Here is a 20,316-nt window from a genome sequence, read left to right as displayed (position 1 = left end):
CCCCAAAAATGGGGTTTCAGGCCATGTGGTAGTTGTTCGTGTTGTAAACGAACATCTCTTGGGAAGGTTGTCCAAACAACATTTACAAACTCTGGTGGCACTAAGCAATTTCAGATTAAAAACTCAATAACTTGCGAAACCACGGGGGTAATCTACATATTGCAGTGTCCTTGTAACAAAATGTATGTGGGTCGCACAAAAAGATCTTTAAAGGTCAGAATTAAGGAGCACCTAGATAATATTCAAAAAGGCTTCAAAGGTCACCCTTTATCTCGCCACTTTCTAGAAAAACACAACAAATCTTGTGGAGAGATCCGTTTTTGTGGAATCCAAAAAGTCCAGCAAAACCCTAGGGGCGGAGATTTTCTTAAAGCAATGTCTAGGGTTGAATCCAAATGGATTTACCTATTAGACAGCATGGCCCCAAGAGGCCTTAATTATGAGATTGAGTTATACGCTTTTTAATGCGCATTTTTCATGTTCAGCCATCCCTGTCTATACGTATGAGGTTCAGGTCCAAATTGTGTTCCTGTGAACAACCCCATCTTGGCACATTTATTACACAACCCGTATTTCACTATTATGTGTTACAATGTGCTTAATTTTTTACATCCCTGTTTTTAAACACCTCCATATATTTTTGTTTTAAACTTTTTAAATTTTATTATTGTTCTAGGTTGATAAAACTTTATAATGTAGTATCCTTTTATTTTTAAGGTTTTTATTCATTTTTTGTATTAAAGTTAAACTGCTTTATCGAGGTCGACTATATGTCATCTCCCCCTTCCCCCCCCCCCCCGTTTTTTCGCTATTGTGTTAAAGCCCAGGATTTAGGGCACCAATCCATTATCCCAGCGTTTATTCTGCGCCAACATTTCTTTTATGTTCTTCCACTCTATGTACCTTCACCTGGGTCTTCTTGTAATCCACCAAGTACACACTATATATATCATCTATTGAGATATTCAGGCATAGCGCCCATTTGATATACCAATTACGCTGCATTAATCAGGGTTGTCAGGTAGTTTTTTCTGTAGGGGGCGTGTAGGTAGTTCGCTATATAAGGGGAGGGCTCCATGGGGAATTCCAGCCCTGACGAAGAAGGATCGCTTCCTTCGAAACGCGTTGGATTGGATAATCTTCATACGCGCCCGCCCATTAGCTGTGACGTCACGCTACTCACCACGCCCCCCCACACTCCACCACCGCTTCGGCGTTGCTTCCGGCCGGGGCACGCTAGAAGTTGGCGGTTCTTTCCTGGTTCCAGCGTTCACCCTGCTGTTCAGGCTCGCGCGGATCCAGGCGCTACCACTATCCCCTGATCTTGCAGTACGGAGCCAGGCACTCAGCTCTAGGAAGTTCTACGCCCACATCATCTTCCCAGTATGAAGTAAGTGCACCATTCTAACTATTGTTAGCTCCTATCTGCCGGGTATTGTTCCCGTGTATAGCTTCTAGTGCCAGCAGAGGCACCCACACTAGCGCAGGTGATCTACCCCCGTTTTCTCACTTTTGGTTTTAGAAAACTAATTTCCATATACCATATTGGGGATTTCTAAATTATTAAATTAATATACCCCACTCAGGGTCCTCACTGACGTGGAGAGGTGGGCTGCAATAGCGCATTTCACTCCCTTCACATCTATACTTTACAATTGAATTTAACCTTAAAGATAATCTTTCACCAGGTTTTTGCCACCTATTCTGAAAGCAGCATAATATAGGGGCAGAGACCCTGCTTCCTGTGATGTGTCACTTACTGGGTTGCTTAATGTGGCTTTGGCAAAATCAGTGATTCATCAGCAGGAGATTATCACTAGAGGACCAGTATACCTGCTGCCATGTAGTTCTTGAGCTCTGTATAACCTCACCCCCACCAATGATCGGCAGCCTTCTGCCTATGCAGTGTCCACAGTAATCTATCAATCAGTGGTGTGGTTGGAGTTATACAGAGCTCAGCATTCCCAGAACTGATAGATCTGCAGAAGATAAAACAGAGATTTTATTAAAACTGGAGCAATGAATGAAATAAGTGATTCATCACTGAAATCAGGATATCTGCTGCTCTCAGATGGGATAGCAAAATCCTCATGACAGATTGGCTTTAACACAGAAAGTGAGTGGCCCTGTAGAGGTTTGGAACACATTCTGATCGCGACTTTCAACACTGAGGAATAAAAACATCTCAGCATGCACGAGTCTGGTAAAATAGCGGCACCTCCTGCACTTGTTTGCTATGAGGACATAGAAGCAGTCATGTCCACAAGTTTGGAAATTCGAAAAGTAATAACTTTTTAGGATGTGTTGCTCAAGTTTCTGACATAACTACAAAGATTAGGCTCTGTTCATGTTTGCATTTTGCTTTTCTGATTTAGAAATAGAGATATGCAACTTAGTAGGAAAACCGATCTATTTAACGACTTATGACATACTATGTCAGTCATAATTCGTCTCCCTGCCATTGATGTGAACTCGCACGCCGAGCCTGTAGCTTTCCAGCAAATGATGGCTGTGTTATTCAGCCATCATGTGCCTCTAACAGACGCAAATGAAGCGGAGCTCCGCCTGCTGCTGTGCACCTGTTAAATCCCACTGTCATGAGATCAGACAATCATAGCTTCAAGGCCCCTAAGGGGACTAACAAATACAGTGAAAAGTTAACAAAAAAAAGTTTAAATAATATGGGGAAAAAAATCAAAAGTTTAAATCGTACCCTTTACCACATTAAAAATTAAGAAATAAACAAAAGACACAAATTTTGCATCCCTTCATTCATAAAAGTCCAATCTCTCAAAATATAAAATGAATTAATTTGATCGGTAAACCTCGTAATGTTGGTTGCCGCAACAACAGAAAAAATGCAATGAGATATGAATAAAAACATCAGCATGGGGTGCAAAAAATAAGCCCTCACACAGCTCCAAATGTTGACAATTGAAAACGTTATGGCTCTCAAAAAGTAGCAACACTAGCAAAATTAATTTTTTTTTTTTTTTTTAAATTTCTGAATTTTTTTTCAACACTTGCATAAAACACAAACTATGCATGTTTGGTATTGCCATAATCATACTTCCCTGGAAAATCATATTACCAGATAATTTTAATGGTAAAATAAACGCTGTAAATAAAATCGGAGCAAAGTCCTGCATGCTGCGCTTATTATTATTATATAATAATATTTTTGTTCTCATTTTCTTTAATCAGGATGCTGCCCATAGTGGATCATCTGCTGGATGTGCTAAATCTAGAGCACACACCCTTCAGGATATATACCGTCTCTGCTTTACTTCTGCTCTTTGCTGGCCTCATTGCTCGAACTCTCCTAAAGGTGACACTTTACATCCAGGCGTATTCGGCCAATGCCAAAAAACTCAGCTGTTTTCCAGGGCCTCCAAGGCGCAGCTGGATATTCGGACACCTCGGAATGGTACGTTAAATCTAAACAGTATCACGCCTCCATTTCCAAAGTATGTGTGTGGAGAAGATATGTCTGCCAATTTCTCAGACTTTTGACCATTCAGCTAAGTCATGGACAGGCAAATTGTTTTACTGTCATAGTCGAGAATGAGTAATGAAAGATAAATAAGATACCTGACGTGTCTATAGCTCAGAATACTAACGGGGCCACTAAAGGGGACCTGTCACCAGGTTTTCCCCCGATAAAGTAGATGTATTGTAGTGCGCAGGAGCACGATGGGTGACACTAAGTGGGATGACATAGGATGCATCATTCACATGAAGACATAAAAGAGCACAGTGAGGTAAAAAATACTCTGTTGTAAAAAAAATTCACAGTAAAAAGCAAATGCTAGTCAAAAAGATGGAAAAAACAGGGTATTTAGTTGATATGTTTTTTTGTAAAAAAAATGTATACTAAGCTGCTCCACCAATCGTCAAGGTATACCCTTATAGAGCAGTCCTATTCCTATCTCATGTATATAACCCCTATATGATGTATTTAAAACCTGATCATCTGTACAGTACCTTTATAAGTAGGGTTCAGAGAAGGAATATCCATGTGGACATGCAGGATGGAACAGCTTTAATGCAAAAGACCGACAAAGGAGTGATGGACTCCCCAGTCTTGTAGAAACAAGAGAACAATTATAGAACCAGAAACATGGGCTACTTGCACATTGAAAAAGTCTGTGAAACCTGTTCACACCACCAAGAAACATGAAGACACAAAAGAGCACAGTGAGGTCAAAAATACTCCGTTGTAAAAAAAAATCACAGTAATAAGCAAGTACTAGTCAAAAAGATGGAAAAAAACAGGGTATTATTATTATTTATTGTTATAGCGCCATTTATTCCATGGCGCTTTACATGTGAGGAGGGGTATATATAATAAAAACAAGTACAATAATCTTAAACAATACAAGTCATAACTGGTACAGGAGGAGTGAGGACCCTGCCCACAAAGGCTCACAATCTACAAGGGATGGGTGAGAATACAGTAGGTGAGGATAGAGCTGGTCATGCAGCGGTTTGGTCGATCGGTGGTTACTGCAGGTTGTAGGCTTGTTGGAAGAGGTGGGTCTTCAGGTTCCTTTTGAAGGTTTCAATGGTAGGCGAGAGTCTGATATGTTGTGGTAGAGGGTTCCAGAGTAGGGGTGATACGCGAGAGAAATCTTGTATACGATTGTGGGAAGAGGAGATAAGAGGGGAGTAGAGAAGGAGATCTTGTGAGGATCAGAGGTTGCGTGTAGGTAAGTACCGGGAGACAAGGTCACAGATGTATTGAGGATACAGGTTGTGGATGGCTTTGTACGTCATGGTTAGGGTTTTGTACTGGAGTCTCTGGGCAATGGGGAGCCAGTGAAGGGATTGACAGAGGGGAGAGGCCGGGGAATAGCGGGGGGACAGGTGGATTAGTCGGGCAGCAGAGTTTAGAATTGATTGGAGGGGTGCGAGAGTGTTAGTGGGAGGCCACAGAGCAGGGGGTTGCAGTAGTCAAGGCGAGAGATGATGAGGGCATGGACTAGAGTTTTTGCAGATTCTTGGTGGAGGAATGAACGGATTCGTGAAATATTTTTGAGTTGAAGTCGTCAGGAAGTGGAAAGGGCTTGGATATGTGGTTTGAAAGAGAGATCAGCGTCAAGGATTACCCCAAGGCAGCAAGCTTGTGGGACTGGGGAGAGTGGGCAGCCATTTACTGTAATGGATAGGTTCGTTGGGGGGTCGCGTGAGATGGGGGAAAGATGATGAATTCTGTTTTGTCCATGTTAAGTTTGAGAAATCTAGCGGAGAAGAAGGATGAAATAGTGGACAGACATTGAGGGATTCTGGTTAGTAGGGAGGTGATATCTGGTCCAGAGATGTAGATCTGTGTGTCATCAGCATAGAGGTGATACTGAAAGCCATGAGATTCTATGAGCTGTCCCAGGCCAAAGGAGTAAATGGAGAAGAGCAGGGGCCCAAGGACTGAACCTTGTGGGACTCCGACAGATAGGGGGCGAGGTGAGGAGGTGGTGTGTGAGTGGGAGACGCTGAATGTCTGTTAGGTATGATGAGATCCAGGATAGGGCCAAGTCTGTGATGCCAAGGGATGAGAGGGTCTGTAATGGTCCACTGTGTCAAAAGCAGCCGACAGGTCCAGGAGGAGGAGGACACAGTAGTGTCGCTTGCTCTTGGCGGTTAAGAGGTCATTGGTGACCTTAGTTAGGGCATTTTCAGTGGAATGGTGTGACCGGAAGCCAGATTGTAAGCGGTCAAAGAGGGAGCAAGAAGAGAGATGGGAGGACAGTTCAAGGTAAACGTGTTGTTCCAGTAGTTTGGAGGCATAAAGGAGAAGTGATATAGGGCGATAGCTAGATACAGAGGATGGGTCAAGAGAGGGCTTTTTGAGGATAGGTGTGATGGAGGCATGTTTAAAGCTTGAGGGGAAAACACCAGTTGTTAGTGATAGGTTGAAGAGATGGGTTAGGGTTGGGATGAAGACTGTGGTGAGGTTTGGGATGAGGTGGGATGGGAGCGAGTCAAATGCACAGGTGGTGAGATGCGATCTTGAGAGTAGAGTGGAGAGTTGATCTTCTGTAATGGTGGAGAAGTTGGTTTTGGAGGTGGAGGGCTGGGAAGTTGGGAGGAAGGGCTCTGGGGGTTGTTGACCAATCTGTCTCTGATGCTATCAATCTTCTGCTTGAAAAATGAGGCAAAGTCTTCAGCGTAGATAAGTGGGGAGGGAAGAGGTGCTGGGGGACGGAGGAGAGAATTGAAGGTGATGAATAACTGTTTAGGGTTGTGAGACAGATAGGATATGAGGTATTTAGTCAATACGTTTTTTTGCAAAAAAATGTATACTAAGCTGCTCCACCAATCGTCAAGGTATACCCTTATAGAGCAGTCCTATCTAATGTATATAATCCCTATCTGATGTATTTAAAACCTGATCATCTGTATATACCTGTATAAGCAGGGTTTAGAGAAGGAATATCCATGTGGACATGCAGGATGGAACAGCTTTAATGCAAATGACCCACAAAGGAGAGATGGACTCCCCAGTTGTCATTATCCAATTCTGAGGTTGTGTTCAGCTGTCTTTTTTCTTGACTGGTCATGTGGGAGTTAATCCTCTCTGCCTCACTTTGAAAACTGCTGAGCTATTTAAGTCCTCTGCAGCCTGTGGGTCGTTGTCAGCTATAGTTCATGCTGCACTGTTTGAGCTCCTGACCTGATCCCTGTAATAGTGTTCCTGTTTGCCTCTGACTGCCTGCACCCGTTTATGACTTGTTCTGACCTCTGGCCTGTACCCCGACTCCGTCTTACGTCTCATGTTTTGGTTACCATGTTCCCGGTAGGTTCTGACGTCTTGCTTGTTCCCGACTATTCTCTGCTCACCCCTTCTGTACCGCGCTGCTATCTCTGTGTATGACCTTGGCTTGTCTCACATCTCTTTCATTACCTGTGACACCTGTGTTGTTGTTCAGTGTTGCTGCGCTGTGTGTACAACCTTTTTCTCTTAACCAGCACCCCCTGGTGGAGGTTGCTCTATACTGCACTGCAGCAGCACATTACACCAGTCTTGTAGAAACAAGAGAACAAATTATAGAACCAGAAACACATGGGCTACTTGCACATTGAACAAGTCTGTAGAAACCTGTTCACACCACCAAGAAACTTGAAGACACAAAAGAGCACAGTGAGGTCAAAAATACTCTGTTGTAAAAAAAAATCACCGTAATAAGCAAGTGCTAGTCAAAAAGATGGAAAAAACAGGGTATTTAGTTGATACATTTTTTTGCAAAAAAATGTATACTAAGCTGCTCCACCAATCGTCAAGGTATACCCTTATAGAGCAGTCCTATCTAATGTATATATTCCCTATCTGATGTATTTAAAACCTGATCATCTGTATAGTACCTGTATAAGCAGGGTTCAGAGAAGGAATATCCATGTGGACATGCAGGATGGAACAGCTTTAATGCAAATGGCCCACAAAGGAGTGATGGACTCCCCTGTGTTGTAAAAACAAGAGAACAATTATAGAACCAGAAACACATGGGCTACTTGCACATTGAACAAGTCTGTAGAAACCTGTTCACATCACCAAAAAACTTGAAGACACAAAAGAGCACAGTGAGGTCAAAAATACTCTGTTGTAAAAAAAAATTCACAGTAAAATGCAAGTGCTAGTCAAAAAGATGGAAAAAACAGGGTATTTAGTTGATATGTTTTTTTGCAAAAAAATGTATACTAAGCTGCTCCACCAATTGTCAAGGTATACCCTTATAGAGCAGTCCTATCTAATGTATATAATCCCTATCTGATGTATTTAAAACCTGATCATCTGTATAGTACCTGTATAAGCAGGGTTCAGAGAAGGAATATCCATGTGGACATGCAGGATGGAACAGCTTTAATGCAAATGACCCTCAATGGAGTGATGGACTCCTCAGTCTTGTAGAAACAAGAGAACAATTATAGAACCAGAAACACATGGGCTACTTGCACATTGAACAAGTCTACTAATAAAGTCATGGCAATATGTGAAACACTACCTGGAAGGTTCGCAATATGCTCAATAAAGTTTGGTCATCACATCAACCAGAACCAACCATATAAAAACGGTTAATATACTATCCATAATAGAGTATGCCATGGTTGCCGCCAGTCAGCTGTGACCGTCGTGTGACATTTGTTGTGTCGGGAGACCGGTGACAGAGAAAATGAATGTTAATACTGTTATAATGCCCCATGAATCACAAGTCTTTGGGTATTCCTAAATCCAACAAGCGACCCCAACCAAGAATTTTTGGCTTTTGCCGGTGTCACATATTTGTAACTCTTTCTACGAACCTTCTATGTCTGCTTTTAACCTTCCAGCCAGCTGCCATTCTGCATTGGAATAACAAGCAAATCTTGCTTATACTGTTGTGTTGTGTTGTCTAGTAATATGTCTCATTACATTCTAAGGTTAGACAATATAAACTTTTAACAGATGAAGATAAAATGGCGAATGCAATTTAGAAGCTGTGTTTGCTACACATTTGTGCATGTGTTAATGTGCTAATGCTGCATCACTTCCTAAATAATAACTCGCATGTTCTTAAGATTGTCTATATCCTCTCACTCAGCCAAATCAGTTCTCATACTTTGCACTGACGAGGGGCAATACCCCAAAACACATGTCTGCAATTAGGAAAAAAGCCAAATTAGAATCTCAAAGTCACATTTCAAAGCTCGTTAAAGGGTCAATAGTGACTTGTAGGATTGCTGATTCCAACAGGTGGCGCTATAGAGTTCAAGTTCTCTTCCTCTCTGAAGAAGTAATTTACATAGTTCTTCAAAGTATTTTATTTGTTAAAGTCAGAACTTGCACTTTAGACCTGCTCTTAATGTAAAGTAGAAGGAAACTTACAGAGATGCTCAGCCATATTATTGGGTTCTAAGTAGAATGAATGGGAGAGTTACTAATAAAAATGCTCCAAAAGTCTTTCTCATGTGCCACATACAGGTGCTTCTCACAAAATTAGAATATCATCAAAAAGTTAATTTATTTCAGTTCTTCAATACAAAAAGTGAAACTCATATATAGAGTCATTACAAATATAGTGATCTATTTCAAGTGTTTATTTCTGTTAATATTGATTGTTAATTGATTATGGCTTACAGCCAATGAAAACACAAAAGTCATTATCTCAGTAAATTAGAATACTTTATAACACCAGCTTGAAAAATGATTTTAAAATCTGAAATGTCGGCCTGAAATGTATGTTCAGTAAATGCACTGAATACTTGGTCGGGGCTCTTTTTGCATCAATTACTGCATCAATGCTGCGTGGCATTGGGGCAATCAGCCTTTTGCACTGCTGAGGTGTTATGGAAGCCCAGGTTGCTTTGATAGCAGCCTTCAGTTCGTCTGCATTGTTGGGTCTGGTGTCTCTCATCTTCGTCTTGACAATAGATTCTCTATAGGGTTAAGGTCAGGTGAGTTTGCTGGCCAATCAAGCACAGTGATACTGTTGTTTTTAAACCAGGTAATGGTACTTTTGGCAGTGTGGACAGGTGTCAAGTCCTGCTGGAGAATGAAATTTCCATCTCCAAAAAGCTTGTCGGCGGAGGGAAGCATGAAGTGCTCTAAAATTTCCTGGTAGACGGCTGTGCTGACTTTGGTCTTGATAATACATGGTGGACCTACACCAGCCGATGACATGGCTCCCCAAGCCATCACTGTGGATACTTCCCACTAGACCTCAAGCAGCTTGGATTGTGGCCTCTCCACTCTTCCTCCAGACTCTGGGACCTGGATTTCCAACGTCTATTCTGAATTTTCATTTAAATACACACTGTTGTTTTAATGTGGCACCCAGGCTTGGACTGGCCCACAGGTGAAAAGGGCAATTACCAATGGACCCCCACCACCATACATAAGCAGTAATTAGCATAATACACTTGATTCTTTACATACAGGCAGAAGTATTCATTCAGTGTATTGTATAGAAGCAGAGATTAAATTTGTGAATAAGGATAATGTAATATTTGCATGTAGCTGAACATTGGGCCCCGGAGTCAATGTTACTGGTGGGCCCTTGGCTTCTCCATCCGACACTGATAGAACCTCCTAGTTACAATGATACAATAAGCAAAATAAATGTAAATCCATTTAGACCGGGCAATAATCAGTCGAGAATGAAAGTCCTAGGAATGCTCATTCACTATCGGCCCTTCTGAACAGGCCGGCAATAACAGACAAGGAAAAATGCTGATTCATTGGGTATGATCATTTTTAAGCAGGCTTAAAACTCATTATTAGCAGCAACACCTAATCCTGTGTAAACAGGTGATATATTGCTGATATTCTATTCTCACAGATTATAAAATGATCTTTCTGTACTCATAGAACATTCAAAGGCCTGTGTAAACTGGCCAATTAACATCTGCCGATCAACTTGCATATAGTGGATAGCCAGCCATTTAAAAGCTTGCGTCTGCTCGTCTAAATGGGCCCTAACATGGAATTGGCTTTACTGCAGCATCCAATGGGCTCTTCTTGCTCTGGAGCTATAAAAGATTTGCTCTTTGTCTTTGCTCCCTTTTAATGTTTTTATTATGCTTCAGTCCTAACCTCTTGCTGCAGCTTAACTTTGCATTATGCCTATCATTGCTTGTAGTTTTTACCTAATGAAGAGGGAATGAAGGAATTCAGCAAGCAAGTCAGCAAATTTACCTACTATATCAAGACTTGGATGGGACCAACCAACCCTATAGTATCACTGATTCATCCAGAAACCCTCAAACCTGTTGTTGCTGCACCAGGTATAGTACTTGGCATCTTCATTGAAAGTCTTTTCTAGTGGTGAGACAAAAGCTTTGATCAATATAGTTCTCCTATTTTGGTTGAAACTAATTTGAAAATTCTCAAAAATTGTTATCTATCTGTACTATGTTATGCAACGCTAAAGTGATTCTGGTGTGGAGATATAATCTAGATAAATACGTTTGTAAGGAACAGCCACTGAGCATTTCAGGAACTCTGGGATAGGAGCGCAGACCAAGGATGACCATGGAGTCAGGAAGTCAAACTCAAAGGCAACTTTACTGGACAGACAGAAGAATAAAACAGATATCATTAATGTCAGGCACAGTAACGTCCATGATGCAGTTTCACACAGAGGTTAACCGCTTCATATCTACAAAGGTGCAAGTTTCTTAGCAACGTTTGTACGTGCTTCACAACAACAGAGGCCTATAATCTCACTTGCGACCATAGCAATTCTCAGGTTTCACGACACATGTCCTTTATCAGTTTTCTCAATGCTATGGGATGGGACTGTGTCTTTCAGTATCCACTGAACGTCTGTTAGCTGGTATGAACCTTTTAGGTATGTTATGTTTGTGTCGGCCAAGACTGGAATCTGGACTGGAATGGGTGATGCTGCACCCCTGCTTAATCCCCCAGTTTGTGCTGTCCTTTTCATACCTTGGTTCCTGTGGACTAGAGTTGGAAAGAATCAATTCACAGGACCTGGTCCGTCAGTAATCTGTGGTTGCAGGAGCGGAGCCCTGAGAACTGAATTCTACCTCCTGACATCTTCAGCTCCTCTTTTGATTAACTAGCCTAACACATTGTAGTAGCATGACGCACAAGAGGCCAAAGAAGATTCCCGGTGGAGGGAGGCGGTTCTCAGGCCTTTTGTCCGTTAGCCGGATTTTGCTAACTGAAAGGATGGGAGCTGCTTCAGCAGTAAGGTAGTGAAAGCAGGGTTTTTGTGTATCCGTTTGCTTTTCAAAATTTTGTGGCTGGGAGAGTCTGACTATCAGTTTCTGAGTATGGGGGATATGCAAGAGAGATCTTGAAGACAGTTGTGTGAGAAACAGACAAGTGAAGAGTAAATAAAGAGGTCTTAAAGGAAACCTGTCAGCAGGATTGTGCTCAGTAGCCTACAGACAGTGCCAGGCTGTAGTTGGTGCCTTTCTACTGATTATAATGATGCCTTGGTTCATGATTAGTGTTGAGCATTCCGATACTGCAAATATTGGGTATCGGCCGATATTCGCTGTATTGGAATTCCAATACCGAGTTCCGATATTTTTGAGATATCGGAAATCGGAATCGGAAGTTCCTATAGTGCAATTATGCAGTATAAAGAAGTGTGGGCTGTGCGTGGATGGAGACTGTGTGTGTGTGTGCGGGTGGTGTCTGTGCATGACCGTGGGGCTCTCTGCATGTGTGCCGAGGCTCTATGCGGTGGGCGGGGTCTCTGTGCGGCGTGTGGGGGTCTCTGCCGGCCGTGCGGGGTCTGTGCGGAGGTCTGTGTGGCGGATGGGGTCTCTGTGCGGCATGCGGAGGTCTCTGCCGGTCGTGCGGGGGTCTGTGCAGGGCGTGCGGGGGTCTGTGCGGCGGGCGGGGTCTCTGTGCGGCGTGCGGGGGTCTCTGCGGCGGGCGGGGGTCTCTGTGCGGCAAGCGGGGGTCTCTGCTGGCCATGCGGGGGTCTGTGCGGAGCGTATGGGGGTCTCTGCCGGCCATATGGGGGTCTGTGCAGGGCGTGTGGGGGTCTCTGCCGGCCGTGCGGGGGTCTGTGCGGGGCATGCGGGGGTCTGTGCAGGACGTGTGGGGGTCTCTGCCGGCCGTGCGGGGGTCTGTGCGGGGCATGCGGGGGTCTGTGCAGGACGTGCGGGGGTCTCTGCCGGCCATGTCTGTGTGGGGTGTGCAAGGGTCTGTGCGGCAGGTGGGGTCTCTGTGCGGCCGTGCTGGGGTCTGTGCGGGGGTCTGTGTGGGGCGTGCGGGGGTCTGTGCGGGGCATGCGGGGGTCTGTGCGGCGGGTGGGGTCTCTGTGCGGCGTGCGAGGGTCTCTGCCTTCCGTGCGGGGGTCTGTGCGGGAGGTCTGTGCGAGGCGTGCGGGACATGCGGGGGTCTCTGCCGGCCATGTGGGGGTTTGTGCGGGGCATGTGGGGGTCTCTGCCGGCCATGCGGGGGTCTGTGCGGGGCATGCGGGTGGTCTCTGCCGGCCGTGCGGTGGTCTGTGCGGGGATCTGTGTGGGTCTGTGCGGGAATCTGTGCGGGGCATGCGGGGGTCTGTGCGGGCCGTGCGGGGGTCTCTGCCGGCCGTGCGGGGGTCTGTGTGGGGTCTCTGCGGCATGTCTCAGTGCAGGCATCATCCGATGTGACTACAAGTCCCATCGGACGATGCCTGCTACACTGACAGTGATTGACACATTAGCCAATGATGGGACAGTAGTAGTTCCATCATCCGGCTAATGTGTTGAATGAAAAAAAAAAATACTTCATACATACTCCATACATACTCCATACAGTACATACATGACATACAGTAGATTAAACATAGATTACATACTCACCATTACTTGTCACTTTGTTCCCCGAAGCCAGTGTCATCTGTAAAAAAGGTGAAAAAAACAAACAACCAATATACTACCTGTCCGCAGAAATCCACGAGTGTCCCACGATGATCTCCCGTAGAGAACAGCAGCAACAGCTGTTGCAACCGCTCTCCAGGGGCCCAAGATACACAATAATGGGAGGAAGGGATTCCTCCGCCGCTGTAAAAAAAATAGTCCCTAGCCTCACTTATGGCATTGCTGCATGAGAAATTTTCCCACGCAGCAATTGCCGTAAAGTGAGACTTTGCTGTTCTCCACGGGAGATTGTCGTGGGACACTCGTGGATTTCTGCGGACAGGTAGTATATTGGTTGTTTGTTTTTTTCACCTTTTTTACAGATGACACTGGCTTCGGGGATCCAAATGACAAGTAATGGTGAGTATGTAATCTATGTTTAATGTACTGTATGTCATGGATGTACTCTATGGAGTATGTATGGAGTATGTATGGAGTATTTTTTTTTTTTTTAATTCAACGCATTAGCCGGATGATGGGACTACTACTGTCCCATCATTGGCTAATGTGTCAATCACTGTCAGTGTAGCAGGCATCGTCCGATGGCACAGACCCCGCACGCCCCGCACAGACCCCCGCACAGCTGGCAGAGACCCCCGCACGCCGCACAGACCCCGCACAGACCCCTGCACGGTCGGCAGAGACCCCCGCACACTGCGCACGCCCCACACAGACCCCCGCAGGCCCCGCACAGACCCCTGCATGGCCGGCAGAGACCCCTGCACACCCCACACAGTCCCCTGCATGGCCCGCACAGACCCCCGCACGGCCGGCAGAGACCCCCGCACGCCCCGCATAGACCCCCACACAGACCCCCGCACGGCCGGCAGAGACCCACACATGCCCCGCACAGACCCCCGCACAGACCCCCGCACAGACCCCCGCACGGCCGGCAGATACCCCCACACGCCGCACAGACCCCCGCACGCCCCACACAGACCCCTGCACAGACCCCAGTACGCCCCGCACGGCCCGCAGAGACCCCCGCATGCCGCACAGACCCCTGCACAGACCCCTGCACGGCCGGCAGAGACCCCTGCACACTGCGCATGCCCCGCACAGACCCCCGCATGCCCCGCACAGACCCCCGCATGGCTGGCAGAGACCCCTGCACACCCCGCACAGACCCATGCACGCCCCACACAGACCCCCGCACGCCCCGCACAGACCCCCGTACGGCCGGCAGAGACCCCCGCACGCTCCGCATAGACCCTCGCACAGACCCCCGCATGGCCGGCAGAGACCCCCGCATGCCCCGCACAGACCCCCGCACGCCCCGCACAGACCCCCGCTCAGACCCCCGCACGGCCGGCAGAGCCCCGCACACCGCACAGAGACCCCGCCCGCCACACAGACCCCCGCATGGCCAGCAGAGACCCCCACACGCCGCACATACCCCCACACGGTCGGCAGAGACCCCCGCACGCCCCGCACGGACCCCCGCACGCCCCGCACAGACCCCCGCACGGCCGGCAGAGAACCCCACACGCCGCACAGACCCCCACATGGCTGGCAGAGACCCCCGCACACCGCGCATGCCCTGCACAGACTCCCGCACACCCGGCACAGACCGCAGCACGACCCGCACAGACCCCCGCACAGCCGGCAGAGACCCCTGCACGCCGCGCACGCCCCGCACAGACACCCGCACGGCCAGCAGAGACCCCCGCACGCCGCACAGACCCCCGCATGCTCTGCACGGCCGGCACAGACCCCCGGATGCCGCACAGAGACCCTGCCAGCCACACAGACCCCCACACAGACCCCCGCACGGCCGGCAGAGACCCCTGCACGCTCCGAACAGACCCCCACAAGGTCGGCAGAGACCCCCACCCGCCGCAGAGACCCTCGCACAGACCCCCACACGCCCCGCACCGACCCCCGCATGGCCGGCAGAGACCCCCGCACACCACGCATGCCCCGCACAGAACCCCGTACACCCGACACAGACCCCCGCACGCCCCGCACAGACCCCCGCACAGCTGGCAGAGACCCCCGCACGCCGCACAGACCCCGCACAGACCCCTGCACGGTCGGCAGAGACCCCCGCACACTGCGCACGCCCCACACAGACCCCCGCAGGCCCCGCACAGACCCCTGCATGGCCGGCAGAGACCCCTGCACACCCCACACAGTCCCCCGCATGGCCCGCACAGACCCCCGCACGGCCGGCAGAGACCCCCGCACGCCCCGCATAGACCCCCACACAGACCCCCGCACGGCCAGCAGAGACCCACACATGCCCCGCACAGACCCCCGCACAGACCCCCGCACAGACCCCCGCACGGCCGGCAGATACCCCCACACGCCGCACAGACCCCCGCACGCCCCACACAGACCCCTGCACAGACCCCAGTACGCCCCGCACGGCCCGCAGAGACCCCCGCATGCCGCACAGACCCCTGCACAGACCCCTGCACGGCCGGCAGAGACCCCTGCACACTGCGCATGCCCCGCACAGACCCCCGCATGCCCCGCACAGACCCCCGCATGGCTGGCAGAGACCCCTGCACACCCCGCACAGACCCATGCACGCCCCACACAGACCCCCGCACGCCCCGCACAGACCCCCGTACGGCCGGCAGAGACCCCCGCACGCTCCGCATAGACCCTCGCACAGACCCCCGCATGGCCGGCAGAGACCCCCGCATGCCCCGCACAGACCCCCGCACGCCCCGCACAGACCCCCGCTCAGACCCCCGCACGGCCGGCAGAGCCCCGCACACCGCACAGAGACCCCGCCCGCCACACAGACCCCCGCATGGCCAGCAGAGACCCCCACACGCCGCACATACCCCCACACGGTCGGCAGAGACCCCCGCACGCCCCGCACGGACCCCCGCACGCCCCGCACAGACCCCCGCACGGCCGGCAGAGAACCCCACACGCCGCACAGACCCCCACATGGCTGGCAGAGACCCCCGCACACCGCGCATGCCCTGCACAGACTCCCGCACACCCGGCACAGACCGCCGCACGACCCGCACAGACCCCCGCAGAGCCGGCAGAGACCCCTGCACGCCGCGCACGCCCCGCACAGACACCCGCACGGCCAGCAGAGACCCCCGCACGCCGCACAGACCCCCGCATGCTCTGCACGGCCGGCACAGACCCCCGGATGCCGCACAGAGACCCTGCCAGCCACACAGACCCCCACACAGACCCCCGCACGGCCGGCAGAGACCCCTGCACGCTCCGAACAGACCCCCACAAGGTCGGCAGAGACCCCCACCCGCCGCAGAGACCCCCGCACAGACCCCCACACGCCCCGCACCGACCCCCGCATGGCCGGCAGAGACCCCCGCACACCACGCATGCCCCGCACAGAACCCCGTACACCCGGCACAGACCCCCGCACGCCCCGCACAGACCCCCGCACAGCTGGCAGAGACCCCCGCACGCCGCACAGACCCCGCACAGACCCCTGCACGGTCGGCAGAGACCCCCGCACACTGCGCACGCCCCACACAGACCCCCGCAGGCCCCGCACAGACCCCTGCATGGCCGGCAGAGACCCCTGCACACCCCACACAGTCCCCCGCATGGCCCGCACAGACCCCCGCACGGCCGGCAGAGACCCCCGCACGCCCCGCATAGACCCCCACACAGACCCCCGCACGGCCAGCAGAGACCCACACATGCCCCGCACAGACCCCCGCACAGACCCCCGCACGGCTGGCAGATACCCCCACACGCCGCACAGACCCCCGCACGCCCCACACAGACCCCTGCACAGACCCCAGCACGCCCCGCACGGCCTGCAGAGACCCCCGCATGCCGCACAGACCCCTGCACAGACCCCTGCACGGCCGGCAGAGACCCCTGCACACTGCGCATGCCCCGCACAGACCCCTGCATGCCCCGCACAGACCCCCGCATGGCTGGCAGAGACCCCTGCACACCCCGCACAGACCCACGCACGCCCCACACAGACCCCCGCACGCCCCGCACAGACCCCTGTACGGCCGGCAGAGACCCCCGCACGCTCCGCATAGACCCCCGCACAGACCCCCGCATGGCCGGCAGAGACCCCCGCATGCCCCGCACAGACCCCCGCTTGCCCCGCACAGACCCCCGCACGCCCCGCACAGACCCCCGCTCAGACCCCCGCACGGCCGGCAGAGCCCCGCACACCGCACAGAGACCCCGCCCGCCACACAGACCCCCGCATGGCCAGCAGAGACCCCCACATGCCGCACATACCCCCACACGGTCGGCAGAGACCCCCGCACGCCCTGCACAGACCCCCACATGGCTGGCAGAGACCCCCGCACACCGCGCATGCCCTGCACAGACTCCCGCACACCCGGCACAGACCCCCGCACGACCCGCCCAGACCCCCGCACAGCCGGCAGAGACCCCTGCACGCCGCGCACGCCCCGCACAGACACCCGCACGGCCAGCAGAGACCCCCGCACGCCGCACAGACCCCCACATGCTCCGCACGGCCGGCACAGACCCCCGGATGCCGCACAGAGACCTTGCCCGCCACACAGACCCCCACACAGACCCCCGCACGGCCGGCAGAGACCCCTGCACGCTCCGAACAGACCCCCACAAGGCCGGCAGAGACCCCCACCCGCCGCAGAGACCCCCGCACAGACCCCCACACGCCCCGCACCGACCCCCGCATGGCCGGCAGAGACCCCCGCACGCCACGCATGCCCCGCACAGAACCCCGTACACCCGGCACAGACCCCCGCACGCCCCGCTCAGACACTGGCACAGCCGGCAGAGACCCCTGCACGCCGCGCACGCCCCGCACAGACACCCGCACGGCCGGCAGAGACCCCCACACGCCGCACAGACCCCCGCATGCTCCGCACGGCCGGCAGAGACCCCCGGACGCCGCACAGAGACCCTGCCCGCCACACAGACCCCCACACAGACCCCCGCACGGCCGGCAGAGACCCCTGCACTCTCCGAACAGACCCCCGCACGGCCGGCAGAGACCCCCACCCGCCGCAGAGACCCCCGCACAGACCCCCACACGTCCCGCACCGACCCCCGCACGGCTGGTAGAGACCCCCGCACGCCACACAGACCCCCGCATGCCCTACACTGACCCCCGCACGCCCCACAGAGACCCCCGCAGGCCGCACAGAGACCCTGCCCGCTGCACAGACCCCCGAACAGACCCCCGCATGGCTGGCAGAGACCCCCGCACACCACGCACAGACCCCAGCATGCCCCGCACAGACCCCCACATGGCTGTCAGAGACCCCGCCTGCCACAGAGACCCCCGCACAGACCCCCACATGCCCCGCCCACTGCACAGACCCCCGCACGGCTGGCAGAGACCCCCGCATGCCCCACACAGACCCCAGCACGGCTGGCAGAGACACCCACCCGCCGCAGAGACCCCCGCACAGACCCCGCATGCCCCGCACTGACCCCCGCACGGCCGGTAGAGACCCCCGCATGCCGCACAGACCCCTGCATGCCCCACACAGACCCCCGCACACCCCACAGAGACCCCCGCAGGCCGCACAGAGACCCCGCCCGCTGCACAGACCCCTGCACAGACCCCCGCACGGCCATCAGAGACCCCCGCACGCCGCACAGAGACCCCGCCCACCGCAGAGACCCCCACACAGACCCCCGCACGCCCCGCACAGACCCCCGCACGCCGCAGAGACTCCGCACGGCCGGCAGAGACCCCCGCACGCCGCACAGAGACCCCGCATGGCCAGCAGAGACCCCCACCCGCCACAGAGACCCCACGCGGCCGGCAGAGACCCCGGCATGCCGCACAGAGACCCTCGCACACTCCGCACAGACCCCCGCGTGCCCCGCAGAGATCCCCGCACGCCCCGCAGAGACACCACCCACCGCACAGAGCCCCCGCCCGCCGCACAGAGACCCTGCCCACCGCACAGGCCCCAGAGAGCCCCGGTAGGCAGGTACATATCCCTGGCACAGACCCCGCGTGCACAGACACTCACAGTGTCCGCCCACGCACCGCCCACACTCTTCCCCCCTCCAATACAGGATGTTTAAGGAGTCAGAAATGGCTTATTTACATTCCGATATTTTTGTCCCATTGACTTGCATCGGTATCGGGTATCGGTATCGGCGAGATCTGATATTTTTGGGATATCGGCCGATCCAATCCGATACCGATACTTCTGGGTATCGGAAGGTATCGCTCAAGTCAACACTATTCATGATATGTGTCTTGTAGTTGTTTTTGCGTAATCTTTATTTTCAGTTTTGAGTTAATAATATGCTTGTTCTCCGAGGCAGCCTGTGGGGAGGTCTTCATGTGGTGCTCTGCTTAGGTATTCATGTGTACGGCTTCTGACAGGTCACTGATCCCTCAGTGACTTGCCCCCTATATTACATACTGAATATAATATGTATTGAAAAAAAATTCACGTTCATCAGGCCTGCGGTGTAGCATAATCTATAATTTGCATTAAATTATTGTATTTAGGGATAGAATTTTTTTCAGAATAAATGTATATCACTAAATACAATAATTTAATGCATATTATAGATGTGATAATGTGGCGCCCCAGGGTCCTGGTCGTCACAGTAGCATTGATTCCCTCACGGGGGAGCTCATGTTACGTTTGGAGGCATGAAGGGATAACTGGCACCAGGTAAACACAAGCATGCAACAAATTCACACTCCAGGCCACCAGGGGGAGCTTTTGATCCTATTCACTAGGTGACTCCCCATATATATGGTAGTCTGTAGGGAAAGTTAGTCAGTTCTTGCCAGGAAACAGACTGGAGCAGTCTGAGGCAGAAGAGGGTTTACGGAGCTGTGTAGCCGCAGTGCAGCAGTTCCTGGAAAGAGACATACAGAAAGCCGAATAGATTGCAGTGAATGTGCAGGAGAGCAGGAGCATCTGCCACGAGCAGGCTGCCTCCTTCTGAGGTGCAGAGACCGGTAGCCGGAACACTGAGGAAGTAAGGGCCTCTACGACTTACATCAGAGACCGGCAGGACAGC

At 52.0% G+C, this 20,316-nt stretch overlaps 1 protein-coding gene across 2 annotated transcripts in view; it reads left to right on the top strand.

Moving 5' to 3' along the window:
- The window catches only part of LOC138670097 (ultra-long-chain fatty acid omega-hydroxylase-like), an 86,820-nt gene that overhangs the window by 10,443 nt on the left and 56,061 nt on the right, over window positions 1-20,316 (top strand). For both annotated transcript variants that reach the window (XM_069757130.1, XR_011319301.1), the window contains 2 exons: window positions 3,205-3,427; window positions 10,611-10,755. In XM_069757130.1, the coding sequence (XP_069613231.1) occupies window positions 3,206-3,427; window positions 10,611-10,755 (367 nt within the window). In that variant the 5' untranslated portion in view covers window position 3,205. Of the gene's footprint in view, window positions 1-3,204; window positions 3,428-10,610; window positions 10,756-20,316 lie in introns of those variants that run through there.

This window comes from Ranitomeya imitator, chromosome 3, assembly GCF_032444005.1.
Source record: "Ranitomeya imitator isolate aRanImi1 chromosome 3, aRanImi1.pri, whole genome shotgun sequence".
In the NCBI taxonomy this organism is placed as follows: domain Eukaryota; kingdom Metazoa; phylum Chordata; class Amphibia; order Anura; family Dendrobatidae; genus Ranitomeya; species Ranitomeya imitator.
This window is presented reverse-complemented; position numbering and strand designations above follow the sequence as displayed.